The 19,196-nt window shown below is 41.7% G+C and overlaps 1 protein-coding gene across 5 annotated transcripts in view; it reads right to left on the bottom strand.

Moving 5' to 3' along the window:
- LOC134852819 (putative mediator of RNA polymerase II transcription subunit 26) overlaps positions 1-6,760 on the bottom strand; it is a 30,340-nt gene extending 23,580 nt beyond the window's left edge. For 4 of the 5 annotated variants that reach the window (XM_063868634.1, XM_063868633.1, XM_063868636.1 and 1 more), the window contains exons 1-6: positions 6,584-6,760; positions 6,468-6,512; positions 6,279-6,389; positions 3,630-3,661; positions 3,434-3,566; positions 2,526-3,238 (exon numbers count right to left, since the gene is read on the bottom strand). In XM_063868634.1, coding sequence (XP_063724704.1) covers positions 2,526-3,238; positions 3,434-3,566; positions 3,630-3,661; positions 6,279-6,389; positions 6,468-6,512; positions 6,584-6,758 — 1,209 coding nt within the window. In that variant the 5' untranslated portion in view covers positions 6,759-6,760. The remainder of the gene's footprint in view (positions 1-2,525; positions 3,239-3,433; positions 3,567-3,629; positions 3,662-6,278; positions 6,390-6,467; positions 6,513-6,583) is intronic. The other variant, XM_063868638.1, reaches the window with a different exon arrangement.
- Between the last annotated feature and the right edge of the window lie 12,436 nt (positions 6,761-19,196).

Genomic DNA, 19,196 nt, shown 5'->3' with positions numbered 1-19,196 from the left:
ATTTTTCTTGATTGATCCAGGTTTTCACAAAACAATTTCGATAAAAGTGACAACTGCATCAGTCGCAGATTTGTTTTCCTAAAACCCGAATTGGTAGACGCTTAATAACGAACTTAATTAAAGATTTTCCATAATTTGGTTCAAAAACTTTTGAAAGCGTGTTTGTCACACAAATAGGCCTACAATTTGATGCAACCTGTGTTTTACGTTTTTGAAAACAGGGATGATATGCTTTTTCGAGGAATGATGGATACTGGTTTTGTATTATACTTTAACTTACGTTAAACGTTAACTTATACTTTAACTTACTTGCGAATTGGAGGTGTGTTCCGATAGAAAGTTTACCTTGTTGAAGGCAAAAAGCTTGTATTCCCATTGGCCCTGGAGATTTATTCTACGGTAATTTATCTATTTCTTCCGAAAATTCTTTTCTTGTGACGCAACGAAAATCAAAAAACGGCTTTTGTACTTTGTTCTTTTGGTTTTCGGGTTATATGTTCACCCTTAAAAATACCTAATTTTGAAAAAACTTGATTCAAACGATTTGCTATTTCAGTTAAATATTTTATGTTTTTCAAGATCTATTTCGCTAATTTTTACTGGTTTTTGATTACTCTTTTTCCCTAATTTTTCGTTTATGAAATCCTATCGTTCTTTACTGTTGGAAAGCTGCTGAAATCTTTCCATGTGATATTTTTGTGAAGCAATTGCCAATTTTTGGTTGACCAACTTTCTAGCCTTTTTGTATTCTCAGAATTAGTGCGCTACCTCAAAACAAGTCTTTTTCCATATATTAAAATACCTATGTTTATTGCTGATCAGAGTCATCACGGATTTATCAATCCATGGTTTTTTGTTTAGAGTAACCAGTTTTTTATTGATATTTTGTGCGATATGGAGCATGCGCACTTATAACTTTTTCAACAGTAAGCCCAAAAGCCTCAAACATTTCCGATAACGAGGATTTTTCATACCCTTTTGACCAATCATTAAGTGCAAGATCTAAGTTGAATTTTTCCCTGATTAAAATTATGGAAATCTCTTGTATAAATTCCAATTGTCATTTTTTGGCTTGCAAAAAATCTGGGTTGAAAGGCAATTCGTAAGAATTAACATAATTTATTTGGTTGTTGGAAACTAAGCAAGGGTCGATAAGTGAGATATTATTATCGGTTACACGTGATGGTTTAGTGGCGTTTGGAAAATTTAATCTACAGTTTGCAGCAAAGTCGTAAAGTTTTGATGACTCGTCTTGTTTTAAAAGATCTATACTGTATTCCCCAAATACAACAACTTCCATTTTTGAAGCAAACGCTTGAGAAATTTCACCACCTTATTTGTCAAAGTGCTGAGAGAGTTTTGTTCTTGCGCAGTACAAAACATTAATTGAATTTTTTTTCATACATGATGACTCAATTTCAACCCATAATGACCCAAGAAAACTTTCTGTCAGCAGTCGAGATCTTTGCAAATATGCATTTTGAATGATACAGAAGTTCAAAATCCAACAACTCCCCCTATTTTTGGACCTGTCCATTCTGAGCGCGGAAGATGAACAAATTATGTTTTGAGCCTAAAAAAATATTCCCTACTGTTTTGTTATTGAGCCACGTTACTGTTGCTACAACTATAATGTTCATCGAAATTTTACCTAAAAAATTGACAACTTCTTGATATTTGTTTTGCACGCTTCTGAAATTTATCAAGCAAAAGTTGACTGTGTTAGATTGACTTTCAGTTTCCAAAAATTATTCATAAGATAATAGTTCTTGCAGGTCATGAAAGTGGCCAGCATTTTCCTCAATGTCCCCTGAGAGGACTAATTTGAGTCTTTATACGATACGCAAAAAACTTAAGTTAATATAATACAATAGTACATAAAGATATATAACACAATAATACATACAGATTTATTTCGCTGGGAAATCTAATAATTAATTTCCATTTTCGAAATCAGAAGTTGATCACGTTTTTCGTGACCTTTACACTTTTGTTGTTTGATAAGGGAGTTTGCCTTCGTTTTAACAATGCAAACGCACTGAACTTAAAAAAATCACAAGTCACAACGCGCAAAATCAAAACAGCGTGAACAAAATTCAAGATTTTTTCCTGAAAAAAACCAACAAAAAAATCAGCAAGACCTATATAAGAGTACCAACTACGTTCATTACTCTTAATCAATAGTTTTCAACATTTTTGATGATATCTATAGTGAAATTAATAGTTTCCAGATTGAGTCAAAATCAACGCTCAATTTAAACAACTTCATTGATATGAAACTGGTCTTAATAGTTGTAAATACACCTCATACATGCATAACCACTTTCAATACCAGACAAATTGCTTAATCGCTTTCCCATTTATACGCTATTCACATTTCAATGGCATGAAAAAAGTTATTGACAGCGACCCCTTTTTCCGAATAACTGCAGATTTGATTCAGACATGTCATAAAACCAAGTGATAAAATCAGGGAAAGCAACTTGAATATACTCAAAGTCAAATTTCAGATTGATCCAACTTACCGGATCATGTCCAAATCCCATAGCCGCCGCTTCGCCTGGTGACGCTAAAATATAAGGCCCATGCGGCGACGGAGCAGCAGGATCATATCCCCAAACCGGCCCTCCTCTTGCATGCATACCCATTGAACCCGCATGAGGACTGGCCATCACGGCTCCTTGCATCGTTGGAACCTGCTGCTGGTGTCCTGTTCTGACAACCAGAGAGGGGTTCGACATCGTTTGGGGTGGGGGAGGGGCCATTTGAGTCGGCGTCGGAGGTATAGCTCCCATTTGAGACACATTAGTATGCTCGACACTATTTTGCTGGTGCAACTCACTCCCTGCATTCGAAGCTGTATCATTTTGATCAGAAATTGACGCTACTGCGTTACTTGCTTCGGATCCATTCAGATCTACACTCTTCGGTGTTGCGGGAGGAATGCTATCTAGATCAGCTGTCGGATCAATTTCAACTAGATAACATGTCAAATCCTGACCACTAACGGCTTTATGTATCACAGCTTCTATAGCATGTTCATACTGGGATAAATTCGACATTATTATTGCGGCTGAAATGACACTTTGCTGTGTCGCTTGGTCTGCTAAGGAAAGTCTTCCATTTTGACTGGTCAGCTGTGACATAATAGCGTGACCTTGAGTTGCTACGGGGGCTTGTATGGGAGGGGGTATATCAAGTGGTAAGTCACAGTCGAATGGTGGGTGGCTTGAAGGATCTAAACATCAAAATCAAATCAGTCAAATCAATTTTAAAGCTAGTTGAAATTCAAACGGATGCAAAACAACGATCGATTTCGCAAGCTTAACATACTCGATGTTAGTTATGAACAAAAGTTTAAAAGATATACTCAGCTCACTTATGTTGTCATTTGTCATCACAGATGAACAAAACTTCAATTATTGTTTCTAACCTCGCTTCTTTTTAATCGGCTTGGGTGAAATTGCGCCACATCTGATGTAGCTGGGACCCAAAGGCAACACATCTTTCGACCGAGGTATCGGGATATCTTTCTTTCCATTGCTCTTGTTTGAGGATGAGCTTGTCTGAAAAAAAAACGATGTCTTCAAAATATAAAAACCCCGATCATATAGCAAGAGACAACTTACATTGCTTGAGGCTGAACTTGAATCGTGTGTGCCTAAAATATACAACGAAGTTAGACAATTTTGATTTAAAAAAGCAACTTCGCAGCACACCAACTCCATGCACACAAGAGTCACTCACAATCACACATGAACACAAATAGGGGACCATCTGCATTTTGCCAAAATTTGAGCACTATGAACTATAGTTTAGTACTTTTACGATACAAAAAACACGCCGCAATAAATAGTGCCGATTTAAATTATCCGGACAAAACGCATCAAGCTAGAAATTTAAAATGCGTTTTTCTCAAATTTGGTTGACTTTGGATAAAACAAGACTAAGACAAATCTTGCTTAGAATTTCAGCAAAATTAATACGGTGCAATTTGTTTTGCGAAAGTCGGGCCCAAAATTTTACCCAAAAATCAAAAATTTCGCCAAATCTATTAGGTCGATCACTGACTTAATTGTATTAAAGTGAGCTTCTTAAGTAACCCAACAAATTTTAAGAAAGATATATTCTAAAAATTTGCGCAAAATGTATAAAGATTGTTTTCAAATCAAAAATTGGTGTTTTATGTAGTAAAAACTACCTTTTTCGTCTATCAAAAATGAACAATCATATACAATATTTTGACGAGTATGCCCTCCCTGAAGTTTGTTTGGCCACCTAAGGGGCTGACTTTGATATAATGTCAGTGATCGACTATGTAGTTTTAGCGTAACTTTTGATTGACTAAAAAGGTCAAAAACTATCCATTTTTAGGGTAAAATTTTGGGTCCGAATTTCGCAAAAAAAATTGCACCCTATTAATTCTGCTGAAATTCTAAGCAAGTTTTGTCTTCATCATTTTTTATTTAAAGTCAACCCAATTTGAGAAAAATGCGTTTTAAAATTATAGGCGTTTTCGTCCGGATAATTTAAATCAGCACTGTAGCTTTCAACAAGTTTTCCTGACAACGCACTAAATTTCTGAAATAATTTTTCTCAAATTTGAACTAACTCAATATACTTCTTTAAAGTTTCGCGTTGGCCTTTTTTCGGCGGTTTTTGCTCTGAAATATTGGCGAATCGTGGTTGATTGAAAAATATTTTTTAAAAGTGCTCTTGAAAATAGGCACAAATGAAATTCTACGAAAAAGCGCAATCATTTTACATTGCTCTTTTGACTGTTTAAACGCAGTTTTGAAAATTCGATTGCAATTTTAACGCCATTTTACTGTCTAAAGGTCAGAATTATTTCAGAAATTTAAGACGTCTGATAAATTTGTTAAAGCTACAGTGCTGATTTCAATTAACCGGACAAAACGCGCTAATCTTGAAATCTAAAACGCATTTTTCTCAAATTGGGTTGATATTAAGTGAAAACCCATGAAAACAAAACTTGCTTAAAATTTTGGCAGAATTAATTTGGTGTAAATGTGTTCTGCGAAATTCTGGCCCAAAATTAACCCCAAAAATGAATCATTTTGGCTTTTCTTAGTTTATCAAAAAATTACGCCAAAATACCCAGTCGATCACAGACAAATTTATATCGAAGTTAGCCCCTCACTTAGCCCAACAAACTTAAAGAAAAGTATATTCTGTAAAAAAAAATTTGCAAACCGTCTTAAAAATTGTTTTTAAATGAAAAATTGGTATTTTATATAGTAAAAAGACCTTTTTTGACGATCAAACAAAAATAAATTAACTTCTACAATGTTTTGGAGAATATAATTTTCTTTAAGTTTGCTGGGCTAAGTGAGGGGCTAACTTTGATAACAATTTGTCTGCGATCGACTGGATATTTTTGGCGTAATTTTTGATTAAGTAAGAAAAGCCAATATGGCCCATTTTTGAGGTAAAACTTTTGGGCCCGAAATATTAATTCTGTCAAAACTTTAAGCAAAATTTGTCTTCATGAGTTTTCAGCTACACTCAACCCAATTTGAGAAAAACGCGTTTTAGATTTCAAGATTAGCGCGTTTTGTCCGGTTAATTTAAATCAGCACTGTATAATGCACGTTCAATTGATTTCTACGCAAGTATTTCAAAAAATCTGAGGGTAATGAAACAAATGTGTCAGGGACAACAAGCCGACCGGTCTTAAAGTCAAAGGTACTTCACGCCGAATTTTAAACTTTTAAAGGGCATAAAAATGCTACCAATTTGACTAAATTTTACTGCTTTTGACAAAATTACAAAAATTTGGTCCATTGAAATAGTTACTCATTCCTAAAACCTTACGAGTTCTTTCTAATCGTTAAACGCTGCAGTTTTTTAAAGGCATTAATTATACGATGAAAAAACTAGTTGTATGTTTTCGTTTAAATATTGAATGACATCCATTATTTTCCTAAAAATTATGAAGAAAGACAATATAAGCATGAAATATGTTAAATGTTTAAAAAACACAAACTATGAGTTCTGAGCTCATAATATTTTTCTGTTTGCAAATATTCATTAAATATTTAGGCCTTAAAAACCTATTTTTGTAATTCGGCCAGAAGAATTGTCCTGTCGGTTTGATGTCCGGCACCCAAAACAAAGCCCAAAGGAAAACGTAAATGATAAGCCAACTAATAACCCATTCACAAAAGTCAAAGGATATAGGTCGAATCACGTCTAACTATCATGCTGCGCAAGCCAAAACACGAGACAAATTAGCTGGGCTCAAATTTGACATTTACCGTTTTGTACTTCAGGATGGTAGCCCGGGGTCTGAGTATTAGTTTCTACAGTTAAGGCTTGCGAAAAGCGCTTCGCTTTACTGCTCTGGCAGTTACTGTTAATCACTTCATCTGTGGAATACATAGAAAGATTCAGAAATGTTACAACTAAAGAGAAAGAAGATCATCAACTGGTTTCCAGAAATCTACCTGTTTTTGGAGCTTCTGCTGTAGGGATTTCAATAGTATTAACTCCTAAAAAAAGCTCAGAATAAACGAAAGAGCTAAATATTCAAAAATGATCTCCGGTAAGTCAATTATCTTACCATCAACGCAAACTCGCACAATGCCAATTTTCCTTAGAGGATTGTCGACATGTTTTTTAGCGAGGCTCTCAAGTTGGGAAACTGCGGTCTCTGGAATTTTGATTCGCAAGCTTACAGTCGAAGCTTGTCCATTTGTCTTGCTCTCTAATCCTAGCGGATTAGAATGCACTGGCATATTTATCTGAAGATCAAAATACTACTGAGGTCACCGACAGAGGACCTGAGAGCTCCAGAACTGAACTTCGCTAAAGACAAGGGAGAACTTGATTATAAGAATGGGTCGATTCGTGAAGGGCTGTGACGTACTCCGTTTACATTTCCAAAATGACTTTAAATCAGAAAAACTGATCTGAAGAACATTTTGTCTGTAGTCGTTTAATTTCAGATTCATTTTGAAAAAGAGAACTTGATGAAAAAAGAACCCCACAGCTTCGATGTTGACCACTGACAAGGGATGAACTTGGTTTTTTTCTTTATTTCCACGCAAAATCAGGTACCAAGAAAAATTATCAGAAAGGGTCGATTTTTATATCATATTAGACCTGTTAAAGTCGTGAATCTACCGACTTAAGGAAGAATGAAAATATTTTGCAGACAACTTGAAGCTGTTAGAATCGAACAAAAGACCAGAAGATATAACAAAAGGCCTCAGAGCTCCGGAACAGTGGGTTAAGAAAAACAAAATGAACTTCGCTTAAGACAAATGCGTGAAATGTAACAGTCGTTCACTTGCGTCACATTCACTTCGTTCACTTGCGTCAAGAAGGATAGGCTTTATAACCATTGGCTCAAGGGCCGAAGACATTATCTCTCGTGCTTGTTTACTTGATGCCAACTCGCGGTTCACTTATGTGCCATTCTACCAGAAGGCTCATTCGAACCCGCCGAGCAAGCAACAATATCGGAACTAAGACCTTTGGTGGCGAAATTGCAAACAAAAGGAGATTGTTCGATTGAAACTATTCAAAAAGTCGATAAATCGCCCGACAGTTCCACCTGAAAAACTCGAGCGAGCGTAGTGTTGTCACATGAATTGAGTGGAGTCGGGAGGTATTGTGGCAGATTCCGGATCAATCCAAACCCTCACAAATCCGGATATTGTATGTCTAACATCGTCATCCTCCGGGAATTGTTGCATTGGAGGCCGGTGCCCATTACGTGACATTCGACCAGAATGGACGAAAATGCAGATTCGAAATTTTAGCAGCCAACCTTCCGAATTAGCAATTTTGAAGGATTAGCAGTGTTATTGGAACGATTAGCCAAACTGTGAAGGCTAGAATATTCTGGTATTTCAAATTTTTAAATGACGTCATATTTCTGAGAAACGTCAGAAACAGCCATTTCGGCAGAAAAACCAAAATGAAACAACAACAACAACAGTAGTTGCGACGATAACAACGGAAAAACTTCGAGTCGGAATTAGAGACGAGCAGAAATAGCAGAGACCGTTCCGAGTTGCAACTATTGTGTCGCTAAAATAGTTGCAAGGCCGTTGCGAACAACGGTGAAGGGTAGAAGACAGCCTTCCGAAGGAAAATAGAGGTCTTATTTCCCCGGATTCGAGAATCCGGAGGGGTCTCGGGATTTGGACTGAAACTATTTTAAATAAACTTTTAGCTTCCCTATTATGTCCTGAGTTGAATTTAATTAACATCTGAATTCATTTTGCTAGGATGAGAAGCTAGGAGTTGGGGAAAGGAATGATTGTGCCAGTCGGTCATATTTGGAAGTTTGACCTTGAGAGAAGCAAAAAACACTTGATTTTGGAGTGAAATTTAATTTTTCAAAAATTCGAATGGAGCCTGTCATGAACGATTTTCTCGCGATAACTGAAAGTCAAAAAAGAGAATTCAGATTAATCGAGTGACAATCGCGGAAAAGTTGCAAGATAAATCAGAAGGAAATTGCCATTCGCAATTTCCGAGACAATAATAATCTAGAGTAGAGCTGTCCTATTTGAAATAGAAGACAGAGTGTTCCTGAGAACTGGACAATTATACAACTGGTCAACTATTCGAACTGGACCAGAATGAACCTTCGGTGGAAAGGTGGACAGCTTGAGTGTCCCAATGGTCCACATAAAACTGCATTCTAGAGTACAAACTTATTCCTGTTGTTGAAACTGACAAACATTAAACTCATTTAGTTACACTATTTAATTCTTGAGTTGCTTACCGACTTAATTACTCCCAATTCTTGAGCGTGCTACAATGTGAGTACCAATTTAAATTTCTAGAGTGTGTTTTATAATTGTTATGTTGAGGTAGGGCGAGTTTTAGGTTGATCCATCTGAAATGGATCAAAGCTCCACTGTCTAATAAAAAGTAACTTAACGGATTGTTCCGACCCGGTTTTCAAACGGCGTTCATGTATTTTGGGTATCTAGAGACCTAAGTATGGGGACGTTCTTAATTCTAGAGTGGGGGGATATTTTAGTAGTAGCCTTTAAGCTGTAACTGGTCGCAGTCTCATGTCACAAACGAACCGAATTGGCTCCGACTGATTTGAGGTAGAAAAACACAAGAGATAGTGTCCCTGACTCTTGAGCCAATGGTTATAGGGCCTATTTTTCTTAAGCCTCATGTGTGATTGCAGTAGACGAATGTTACATAGTGTTTTTATGGCGCTCCTGGGTGTTTACGACATCAAGACTACGGAGTCGAACCCACTTGAGACAGCTTCGGGCTGAATGCCCATTCTAGAGTACCGGCGGTGCGGTTCGACAGGAACGTGCAAACCTTCCGGTTGTACCGCGATAGCTTTTTAAGAAAACTCGAGAAAACTTCCTGGTACGCTCTCCGAACGAGGCTTAGCTAACCGAGTAAAGGGGGCAACTAGGGGTACAAAAACACGAGCAAAAAGACAAAAAGCAAAACAAAAACCAAAAAGAATAGAAAAAGGAACAAAAACCATAAAACGAAAAAAGACAGTGACTTTGACACCAGATTAGTTGGATCAAACCTTTATATTAATTAAATAGTATACCCAAACTGTTTTACAAGTTCGATCGTTTCGATCAACCTAGTAATTTAACCCAGTAACCTTAATAAAGAGCCCGAGTGTGGGGCGTTGTCAAGGGTTTTTAGATAGCTTGGAACTTAGCTGAACAACAAGGAAACTTGACTGTAAGAGGTGACCAGCCGAGTGGGAAAGTGGTTCAGGAGCACTTGAGCTGAACCAATAGGAGACTGGACTGGAAGAGGTGACCAGTCGAGTGGGAAAGTAGCCAAGAAGGATTTGGCAGTTCTCGAGTTCTCAAGTTGGGCAGAACGGGTATCGTTAAAATTCACATTACATTATAGGAAATAAGTGTAAAATTGGATAAGCGATATCCCCCGGTTTTGAGAAACGTTTTTACTTGAGCAGGCCTGGAGACAGGTCTACGGTTTTCTCTTGAGAGGTTTAGCACCCGGCGCTTAAGGTAACTTTTGGCTTAAGAAGGGGGGCTAAAAAAAGGGGAGGTTAGAAGGGGGGCTGGTTAAGTTAGAGGTTGGCGGTTGTAAATTGTAAAAAGGGGGAAAATTAGAGTAACTAATTAGTCGACATCGTTGACTTAGTTACATTAGACATTAACACGCGTTGGTAACAATAAGTGGATATCGAAATTTGAACTTGAGTTAAGGGAGGTACCCTGGTCGGATTGGTAGGGGGGAACGGATAGACAATTCTGGTGATACCCAATAAGATTGTTAGTTGGTGGGAGGAAAACGCGTGGCAATTAGGTACCAGACAATTTTTTTTTTTCGACAAAAGGTAGACATTGGTCACCTTTGAATTTTAGGTGGGCTCATCTTTCCGTTTTTATTACTTTTTCTAGCTTGGATTTTTGTTGCATTTTGGTGAGGATTTGCGTTTAGTTTTTATACGAACAGGTGATCACAAGATAACTGCGCACAGGTTTTGGTCTCAAGTTGCTTGGAACATTGAAAGAGAAGTAATTAAAAAGAAATAAGAAAAAGGGCGTCAGCATTTGGCTTTTAAGAGAGGGTTTTTGGGAAAATTTTACTAGAGCTTGAGTGGTGACACAAGGTACAGTGAATCAAGAAGTCCCCATAACGAAGAAGAAAGAGGTCCCACCGCTCAGACTCTTGTCAACAGTCTTGGGACAGTGCCAAAGAAGTCTTGGGACAGAGCAGTCTGGGGACAGTCTTGGGACGGTGCAGTCCTGGGACAGTGTTGGACCAGAACAGTCTTGATACAGTCTTGGGACAGTGGTCTTGGGACAGTGGTCTTGGGACAGTGGTCTTGGGACAGTAGTCTTGGGACAGTGGTCTTGGGACAGTGGTCTTGGGACAAGGGTCTTGGGACAGGGTCTTCGGACAGTGGTCTTGGGACAGGGTCTTGGGACAAGGGTCTTGGGACAGGGTCTTGGGAAAAGGGTCTTGGGACAGTGGTCTTGGGACAGTGGTCTTGGGACAAGGGTCTTGGGACAGGGTCTTGGGACAAGGGTCTTGGGACAGTGGTCTTGGGACAGTAGTCTTGGGACACTAACCTTGGGACACTAGCCTTGGGACAGTAGTCTTGGGACACTAGCCTTGGGACAGTAGTCTTGGGACACTAGCCTTATACACTGGCCTTGGGACAGTACTCTTGGGACACTAGCCTTGGGACAGTAGTCTTGGGACACTAGTCTTGGGACACTAGTCTTGGGACACTAGCCTTGGGACAGTAGCCTTGGGATAGTACTCTCAGGACAAGGGTCTTGGGACACTGACGAAGTACTGGGACAGTACCGAACAGTCTTGGGACAGTAGAAAGAAGCCGGGGACGGTACAAAGAAGAGTAGGGACGGTAACTGGAAGTCGTAGGACGGTATAAAAATTGAATTAAAATTAAAATAAGTGTTTGAGACAGATTCAAAACAGAACAACACTAGTCGGAACCCGGTACGGTTGGGACCACAAATAAAGAAAGTTTCAAGAAAGGTTTTTATCACGTTGTATATTTCCTTTTAAAAATTCTTTTTCACAAAAGATTTTATTCGTAGAATAGAATTTTGTATATAATAATATTGTAAATACGATCAATTGTAAATAGAAATAATGAGACGGAGTAGGGTACCGGTGCTAGAAAAAAGGTCAAGTGGATCAAACACGAAATATAACTCGTCGCTGCGCGGAACGACATCAAGGGGCCCAGGCAAAACAAAAGATAACTTTTCAGTTAGCATGGTCAGCACGAGGAGTGGCACCGAGAGCAAGACGCGAGAAGATTCGAGGGAAAAACAGGTGGAGCCCACAATCGAAATCGACCTAGAGACACCAGACCAGAGCGTAGATGAAGTGGAGAAAAAGACAACGGAGTCCACACCGATGCCCCATATGGAAGATCAAAATCCAAAAACCGTGGAGTTTTCGCCGATAGACGCGTTGGAAGACACAACAGGCAATACTCGAGAAACGGTGAAAGATGACTCTCAAGTAAAGAAGACATCTTTTACAGAAAAGTTGGCGATGATGGTCGAAATGAAATCAAAAGACAACACGGCCGAAGAATCACAGACTGGAAGAGCACGAACATTTGGGACAGTGAGCACGAAGGCGACAGAAGCCGACCCAAAGGAAGAACAGAGGCCTTCGCCACGAGGAACACTAACTCGAGCGATAGGAGAGACGGAAAATTAAGAAAAACTTTCAAGAAACCAAAAGAATTCAAAGACGACTCAGATGGATGCATTGACACGTGGGTGGAAGTGATGAGATTACATCTAGGGCAAGATAACTTAAAAGATGAAAGGCAAGCATGCACAGCCATACTCAGCAACCTGGAAGGCACGTTATTGAAATGCGTGGTTGCAAAGAAAGAAGAAGAACGCGACACCGCGGACAAAATCTTCGAAATATTGCTGAATCGATTCGGATCAGGCATGAAGGGTCACCAAGTGATGATGCGATTTGAAAAGAGAAGGCAGAGGGACGACGAGTCAATTGATCGGTTCCTAGATGACCTCGAGAGCTTGAGAAGAAGGAGTGACCCGGAGGAGTCGACAAACAGAAGAAACTTTAGCATTGCCTCGAAGTTCATTGATGGGGTAAAAAGTGATGACTTAAGAACAATGTTAGCAACATACTGCACATTGCCGAAAGACAGCGCACCGACCCCAGAAGAAATGAGACAGAAATCAAGGGAATACATGCTGATGAAACCCAAGAAATACTCATATTCAGAAAACAGGAACACGCAAGGGGGAAGTCAACCCCAGAGGTCGTCATGGTACAAGCCGAGAGATGACATGGACAAGCGCAGATCATGCGCGAACTGCGGGTCGGCGGATCACCACGTGGCTGACTGCACAACATACAAACAAGGCATGAAGAGTCTAGGATATGCACCGGATGAGGAGGACATGAGCCAGATGGAGGAACACGAGTACTATAGTGGCTTAATCATCAAGATAGGCGCTAGATGCTTCTTCTGTAACCAGGAGGGGCACTTCAGAATGGATTGTCCCTTGTTCTGGGAAGCGGTCAAGGACCAGAGTCACCCCAAACATAAGTTGGCATTAGCGGCGGTGGAGAATCAGCGGAACAGGCAAAACGAGTTTGAATCGAGGAACTTAGGAGCACCAAGCACGGAATTGCCGACGAAGACAGTGAAAGCTGTAACACATGTTAATGGTGCGATAGAATCCGCGGTCGGGAACTCTCTAGAGATAAATCATGAGAAAGCGGCGACGGAAGCAATTGCCAAAGTGAAATAGGATCTGGCTGCGAAAGAAATAGAGCAACGACTAAAGCTGGAGATCGAAAGACAGAATTTTAACGAAGCATTAACCGGATCGAACCAAACTCCAGAGCTGTACCGGGCTCAACAAAGACGGGGAATTGTAACACTGTAAAAATGGTGACGGGAAAGCCATTCGGCATATCGAAAATTGGGGCTAGAATAATGTCGATAATCACAGTGGGCGGCCACGAGGTAACCAGAAACTTGAGCGAACCGAGCGACCAGACAATAATGCACATTGACGTGTACGCAGATTACTTGAGCTGTATAAGCCCACAAACGACTTCTAGAGCGTTGAGAGCACTACTCACGAGAGGGGGCAGCAAGTCGGTACGTGTTGATAACAGGTATACTGAAGCTTATGGTCCACACGAGGTGATGCTAAATATAGATGGGATCAACATCTATACCAAGACAATGATAACATGTGACGAAGACCTAATTGGGCAGATCTACGTAGGGAAAGAAGAGTTGAAAGTGAGATCGACTGGACACTGCGCCATGCTTGAAGAAGATGCAATGCACATCGGGACAGAGGCAGATGTGACAGGGCACGTGCTAGATATAAGTGGCAAAAAGACTCAGTTGCGTGGGTTACTTGATACGGGAGCAGTCTTGAGCGTCATACCAATCGAAACTTGGGAAAGGATGGGCTTTGACAAAGGTGACTTGATAGAATCGAGAATACGGCTGTCAGCTGCAAACAAGGGGGCCCTTCGGGTGCTGGGCAGGACGCCGATAATAGCCCTCAATTTGGGGGAACGTAATCTGTGGATGAGCTTTATCGTGGTAGAAAACCTAGATGAATCTGACCAATTCATTTTGGGCAGAGACTTCATCAGGAATTTCGACGTAACGATTGATCTAAATAACGCAATGTTCAGGATACGGAACCCGGATAGGAGGTACGCAATCAAACCGGTAAATTTAATAATGGCAAATGAAAACAAAGCACCGGTATTCTTGAGTAGGAGGGTGAGGCTAAAAGCTAATGAAGCGGCAATCGTAAGCTTGAGGATGAAAAATTACAATGAACTAAGTGACAACAAGCAAGTGTGTATAGTTCCAAATCCTAATAGTCAAAGTGCTGCTGTTTTAGGAAGATCATTCTCGATAACGAAGAGCGGCCTCTGCGTCAGTGTCTTGTTGAATACCCTTGATATACCGATCACGATACAGAGAGGGAGGAAACTGGGATATGCTTTACCGGTTAAAACTCGATATGAAACGATTGAGAACTCAAAACAAAATGAAGTTGTTGATTGTCCCAATCACAGGGACAAAATTTGTATCTTGAGACGATTGCAGAAAATAAAAGATTCTTCAGGTCTTATTAAATCACTTAAGTCAGAAACGGACGATGGGCTGTCGAGCTGTTCGAACTTTCCAGAGCGACCTACACTAGATGAAATGCAAACTGATCAACCGGTTCTGCCGGAGATTGAACATTTGAGGGGCAAACTGAAAGATGAACAGCTCGAAGCCATCAAGGACGTACTAGAGCGGAACGAGGAAGTTTTTTCGAGGCATAAGGCGGATATCGGGTGTTGTAATCTCGTTGAGCATGAAATATAACTTGAGGAAAACGCGGTACCACACAGGGAGGGGGCGAGGCGCATGACCCCACACAAATCGGACGCGTGTAGAAAAGAGATCGAGACGTTACTAGAGTATGACATGATAGAACCATCCAAGTCACCGTGGGCGTGTGGAGTAGTGATGGCCAAAAAGAAAGGCGACCAGTTGAGGTTTTGTTGTGACTTTCGATACCTGAACTCCGTCACGGTGAAGGATGCCTATCCCATACCTAGGATTGATGAGAGCCTCTCGAAGTTAGGTGATGCAAAATTTTTTACGACTCTTGATTTAGGCTCGGCCTTTTGGCAAGTACCACTAAGGAAGCAGGACAGGGACAAGACAGGGTTTGCATGCGAGTTGGGTCTGTTTCAATGGAAACGGATGCCGTTTGGACTCTGCAATGCCACAGCCACGTTTCAGCGGTTGATGGCACACGCGCTGATAGGCGTGAAGAAGAAGTATGGCAACCTGGTAATGTGCTACGTGGATGACGTGGTAATAGCCACGCCAACACTGGAAGACCACATTGAGAGACTTGACGAAGTGTTTGCATGCATGAAGAGGTCGGGGCTAAAGTGTAAACCATCAAAGTGCGAGATACTCAAGGACTCAATAAAATACTTGGGCAGGATGGTAGACAAGCACGACATCAGACCTGATACGGGCGCCGTGGAAGCAGTCCTGACCTGGAAATCACCCAAGACAGAGCACCAGTTGATGAGCTTCCTGGGTTTCGCTAACTATTATAGAGAATTCATCAAAGGCTATGCGGACAAGGTATACCCGATGCAACAATGAATGAGACACAAGGGCAAGAAGTTCACGTGGAACAACGCAGCAGAAGAGTCATTCCAGAGAATAAAGAAAGAGCTATGTGAGGCACCAGTACTGGGTATGCCGACTGAGAAAGGGATGTACGTGCTGGACACGGATGCGTCGGTAGTCGCGATTTCTGGGATTCTCCACCAAGAACAAGAATGGAATGGGAAGACAGTCTTGAGACCAATAGCGTACGGGAGCAAAGTCCTGAGCGACACGGAAATGAAGTACGGAGCACCGAAAGCAGAGATGTTCGCGGTGGTTACCTTTGTCGAGAAATACAGGGCGTACCTGGGCAGTGAGCCATTCAAGTTGCGAGTCGACAACCGAGCACTGAGCTGGCTGAAAACGTACTCAATGGACCAAAGTTACATTGGGAGGTGGATAGTTCGCCTGGACGGATACAACATGATAATTGAGCATAGAACACGAGATAAACATCAGAATGCCGACAGCTTGAGTAAGAAGACGGAGTTCTATGAGAGACAAGAGCAAAGAGAGGCAGACAGGCCTGAAATCAAAGATGGCTTCTCCTTCATGGACAAGGAAACGTACGACAGTCTTCCACTCACGAGATGGCTGGACAAGTCAGGCAAACCGATAGAAAATCATCCTGAATTGCCTAAAGAGCCTCCAGAGAAGACCATCTTGAAGAGGAGCAAGAGGATTCCGATTGAGATAATACTCAAGTCGAAGATCGTGAAGGAGACGCTCAAGGCAAAAGGCTATGATCTTAACCAGGTAGAAGCAGGAACTGCACAGATAGATGATGACTTAATGAGGTTGCTCGAGAAACTATCAGATGATAAGCCCGTGGTCCAAGAGAAGGGTCAAGAGGAACCGGAAGTCACTATACTTCGGAGAAAAGAGGCAGTGAACGATACTGACTCATCAAGAGGAAGCGTCACTGACAGCAAAGATGTCGTGCGGTCACTAGTTGACAAAATCCCCGAAAACATTCTGGAGCAGACCATTTTAGGAAAAAGAAAGTGACGTTCAAAGAAGATACTGAACACCTGGGACTAGGTCAAGAGTCCGGGGAGTGTTCCAGGTTCACGGAAGAAGGAACCGGAGAAGGAAAATTGTCCGGGGAGCGTGAAGGATGGGATGAAGACTCGGATGAGAGCAGCGAAAACCAAGACAGTCTGCGCATGATATTGGCGGAAGAGAAGACAAGGCACCACGACAGGGAGTTACAGACGGATCCATCTTCAGGAACATACAACATGGACATACAGGAGATGCGAGGTGGTGAGGAACTTGAGAAAATTGCGGTTGCAAGGAAACCATTCAGGGAACTATCATGCAACTCAAACATCAGAACGAATCTGGTACCAGAAGATGATATGAAAATCGTGAAAAGGATGATATGCGTGAAGCTGAGCGACGACATCCACAACCCTGGTGAGATGAATGGACAGATCATGGCGCTAAAGGAGCATGTCAAGGCGAGATACAGGCTGTCAGACCTAATAAGAGCCCAACAGAATGACAAAATGACAAGTAATCTCTCCAAATGGATCCAGTCGGGGGTCAAGGAGAAGGGGGAACTCGAGGAGGACAGCTACAAGATCTTGAGCCAGTTCTACAAAGAAAAGAAAGACTTACTCTACCACACAGCTCATGGGGTGGTAGCATGCAAAAGGAAAGATGAGGAGAAGATATTACACAAACACAACCTCATCATACTACCGCAATTGTATCAAACGGAGGTGCTTTTCAGATCGCACGACCAGATGGGACACCAGGGGATAGATAAAGTACAACAAAGGATACTTCACAGGTTTGATTGGCCAGGAATGAGAAAAGCTTGCGAGAGGTGGGTGAATGCCTGCCTGGCATGTCTCCAGGTAAAAGACCCAAGGAAGATGAAGTTTCCCCTTAAGTCTGTCGAGAGCTCGGAGTTCAATGAAGTGGTGCAGATAGACCATCAAAAAATCTGCATGACAGAGTCGGGATATAACCAGATACTGGTTATAATAGATCACTTCACAAAGTTGGCGGAAGCGGTTCCGTGCCAGACAGCCTCGGCCGAAGAGACATGTGATCATTGATGAAGAGATCGCACATTGCTCAAGCACATTCGACAACCTACCATCCACAGACCAACGGGTTGGTAGAGAGACAAAACAGGACACTGGTCAACATGTTGAGGGTGTACTGCTCAAGATACATGACGGACTGGGATAGATACCTGCCACAGGTAGTGGGGGCCTACAACAGTACACAACACTCAACGACGGGCATCAGTCCCTTCATGATGTTGACGGGCAGGGAGAGAGCAATGCCTCTGACATTCTTTTACCCGGAATACGAAGGGAAAAGGACGTCGCCTCAGGCATACGTGAAAGAAGCGATCAAAAGACAACAGGAGTTAAACGAGCTATGCAGGAGGAACACGGCGCAAGCGCAAATGAGGCAACGCAGAAAATATGACGAAAAAATATTACAAGCGAAGCCATATGAAGTGGGCCAATACGTGTGGGTCTTCCAAAATGTCATACCGCCCAAGGGAACAAAGAAACTACTCAAGAAGTGGAGGGGACCATTCATGATAACGGAAGTTCATCAACAAGGACGGTTCTATCGCTTGAGTACTGGGCGAGCGGCACATTATGAAAATCTGAAGCCTCACCTCCCGTCCCCGGAGGATTGGTGCATACCGAAGGACATGGAGGGTCTTGAGTACCTGGCGGTAGAGCCAGCGTGTGAAGTGAATGAAAAAGGCACCAGAGAGAAGAATGATGGTAATGAGAACTTGAGTTTAGACGACAATGAAAAGATAGAAGTGGAGTCTGAAGCAGGATCATTTGTAGAAGAAGACTGGAACGACCCGGAGCAAGATGAGGTGCCGAAGTGGATGGAGCCAGATCGACCAATACCACCGGGGACCAGGACTGGCAATCGTAAACGGACCGGCATGAGGTACAACAGGTACGGGGATGACTTCTTGATCGATAAGATACAGCCAGACAAATTGGGCGAGGAACTACTGAGTACAGGCGAACTGGAAGCCGAAGAGGAATGGCAGGTCATTGACGATGGTGGACACTATCCGCAGGAAGACTACTCGACGCCAGAATTGGAGACGGATCTCGAACAGAGTGAGATAGAGAGGAGGGAGAACACGAACTTGAGGATACTAGAGTGGATGCGCGATGTCAAAGACGAGAGCCGCGAAGGACAATGCATTCAACAAGTCGACGTATCATCGGCAAATTATATGAAGGCAGAGGACCCTCTTTTCGGATGGACGGCAACAGATAGGCCACTGGACATTCCTCCGGACAATTCAGACCCGACAACATTGATGGGGACGTCGATAAATATTTTTGTCCGGGGAGTGGGGGTAGGACTTACCCACACCGAAAATTTGATGATAAAGAAGCTCAAGGAAGTGAGAGAAACAAGCAAATTGGAACTGGAAGAAGAAGAGCCAGAGCCTACCATAGGTCGGAATTTCAAAACGAAATTTGAAATACCCAAT

This window comes from Symsagittifera roscoffensis, chromosome 8, assembly GCF_963678635.1.
Source record: "Symsagittifera roscoffensis chromosome 8, txSymRosc1.1, whole genome shotgun sequence".
Lineage (NCBI taxonomy): Eukaryota > Metazoa > Xenacoelomorpha > Acoela > Convolutidae > Symsagittifera > Symsagittifera roscoffensis.
This window is presented reverse-complemented; position numbering and strand designations above follow the sequence as displayed.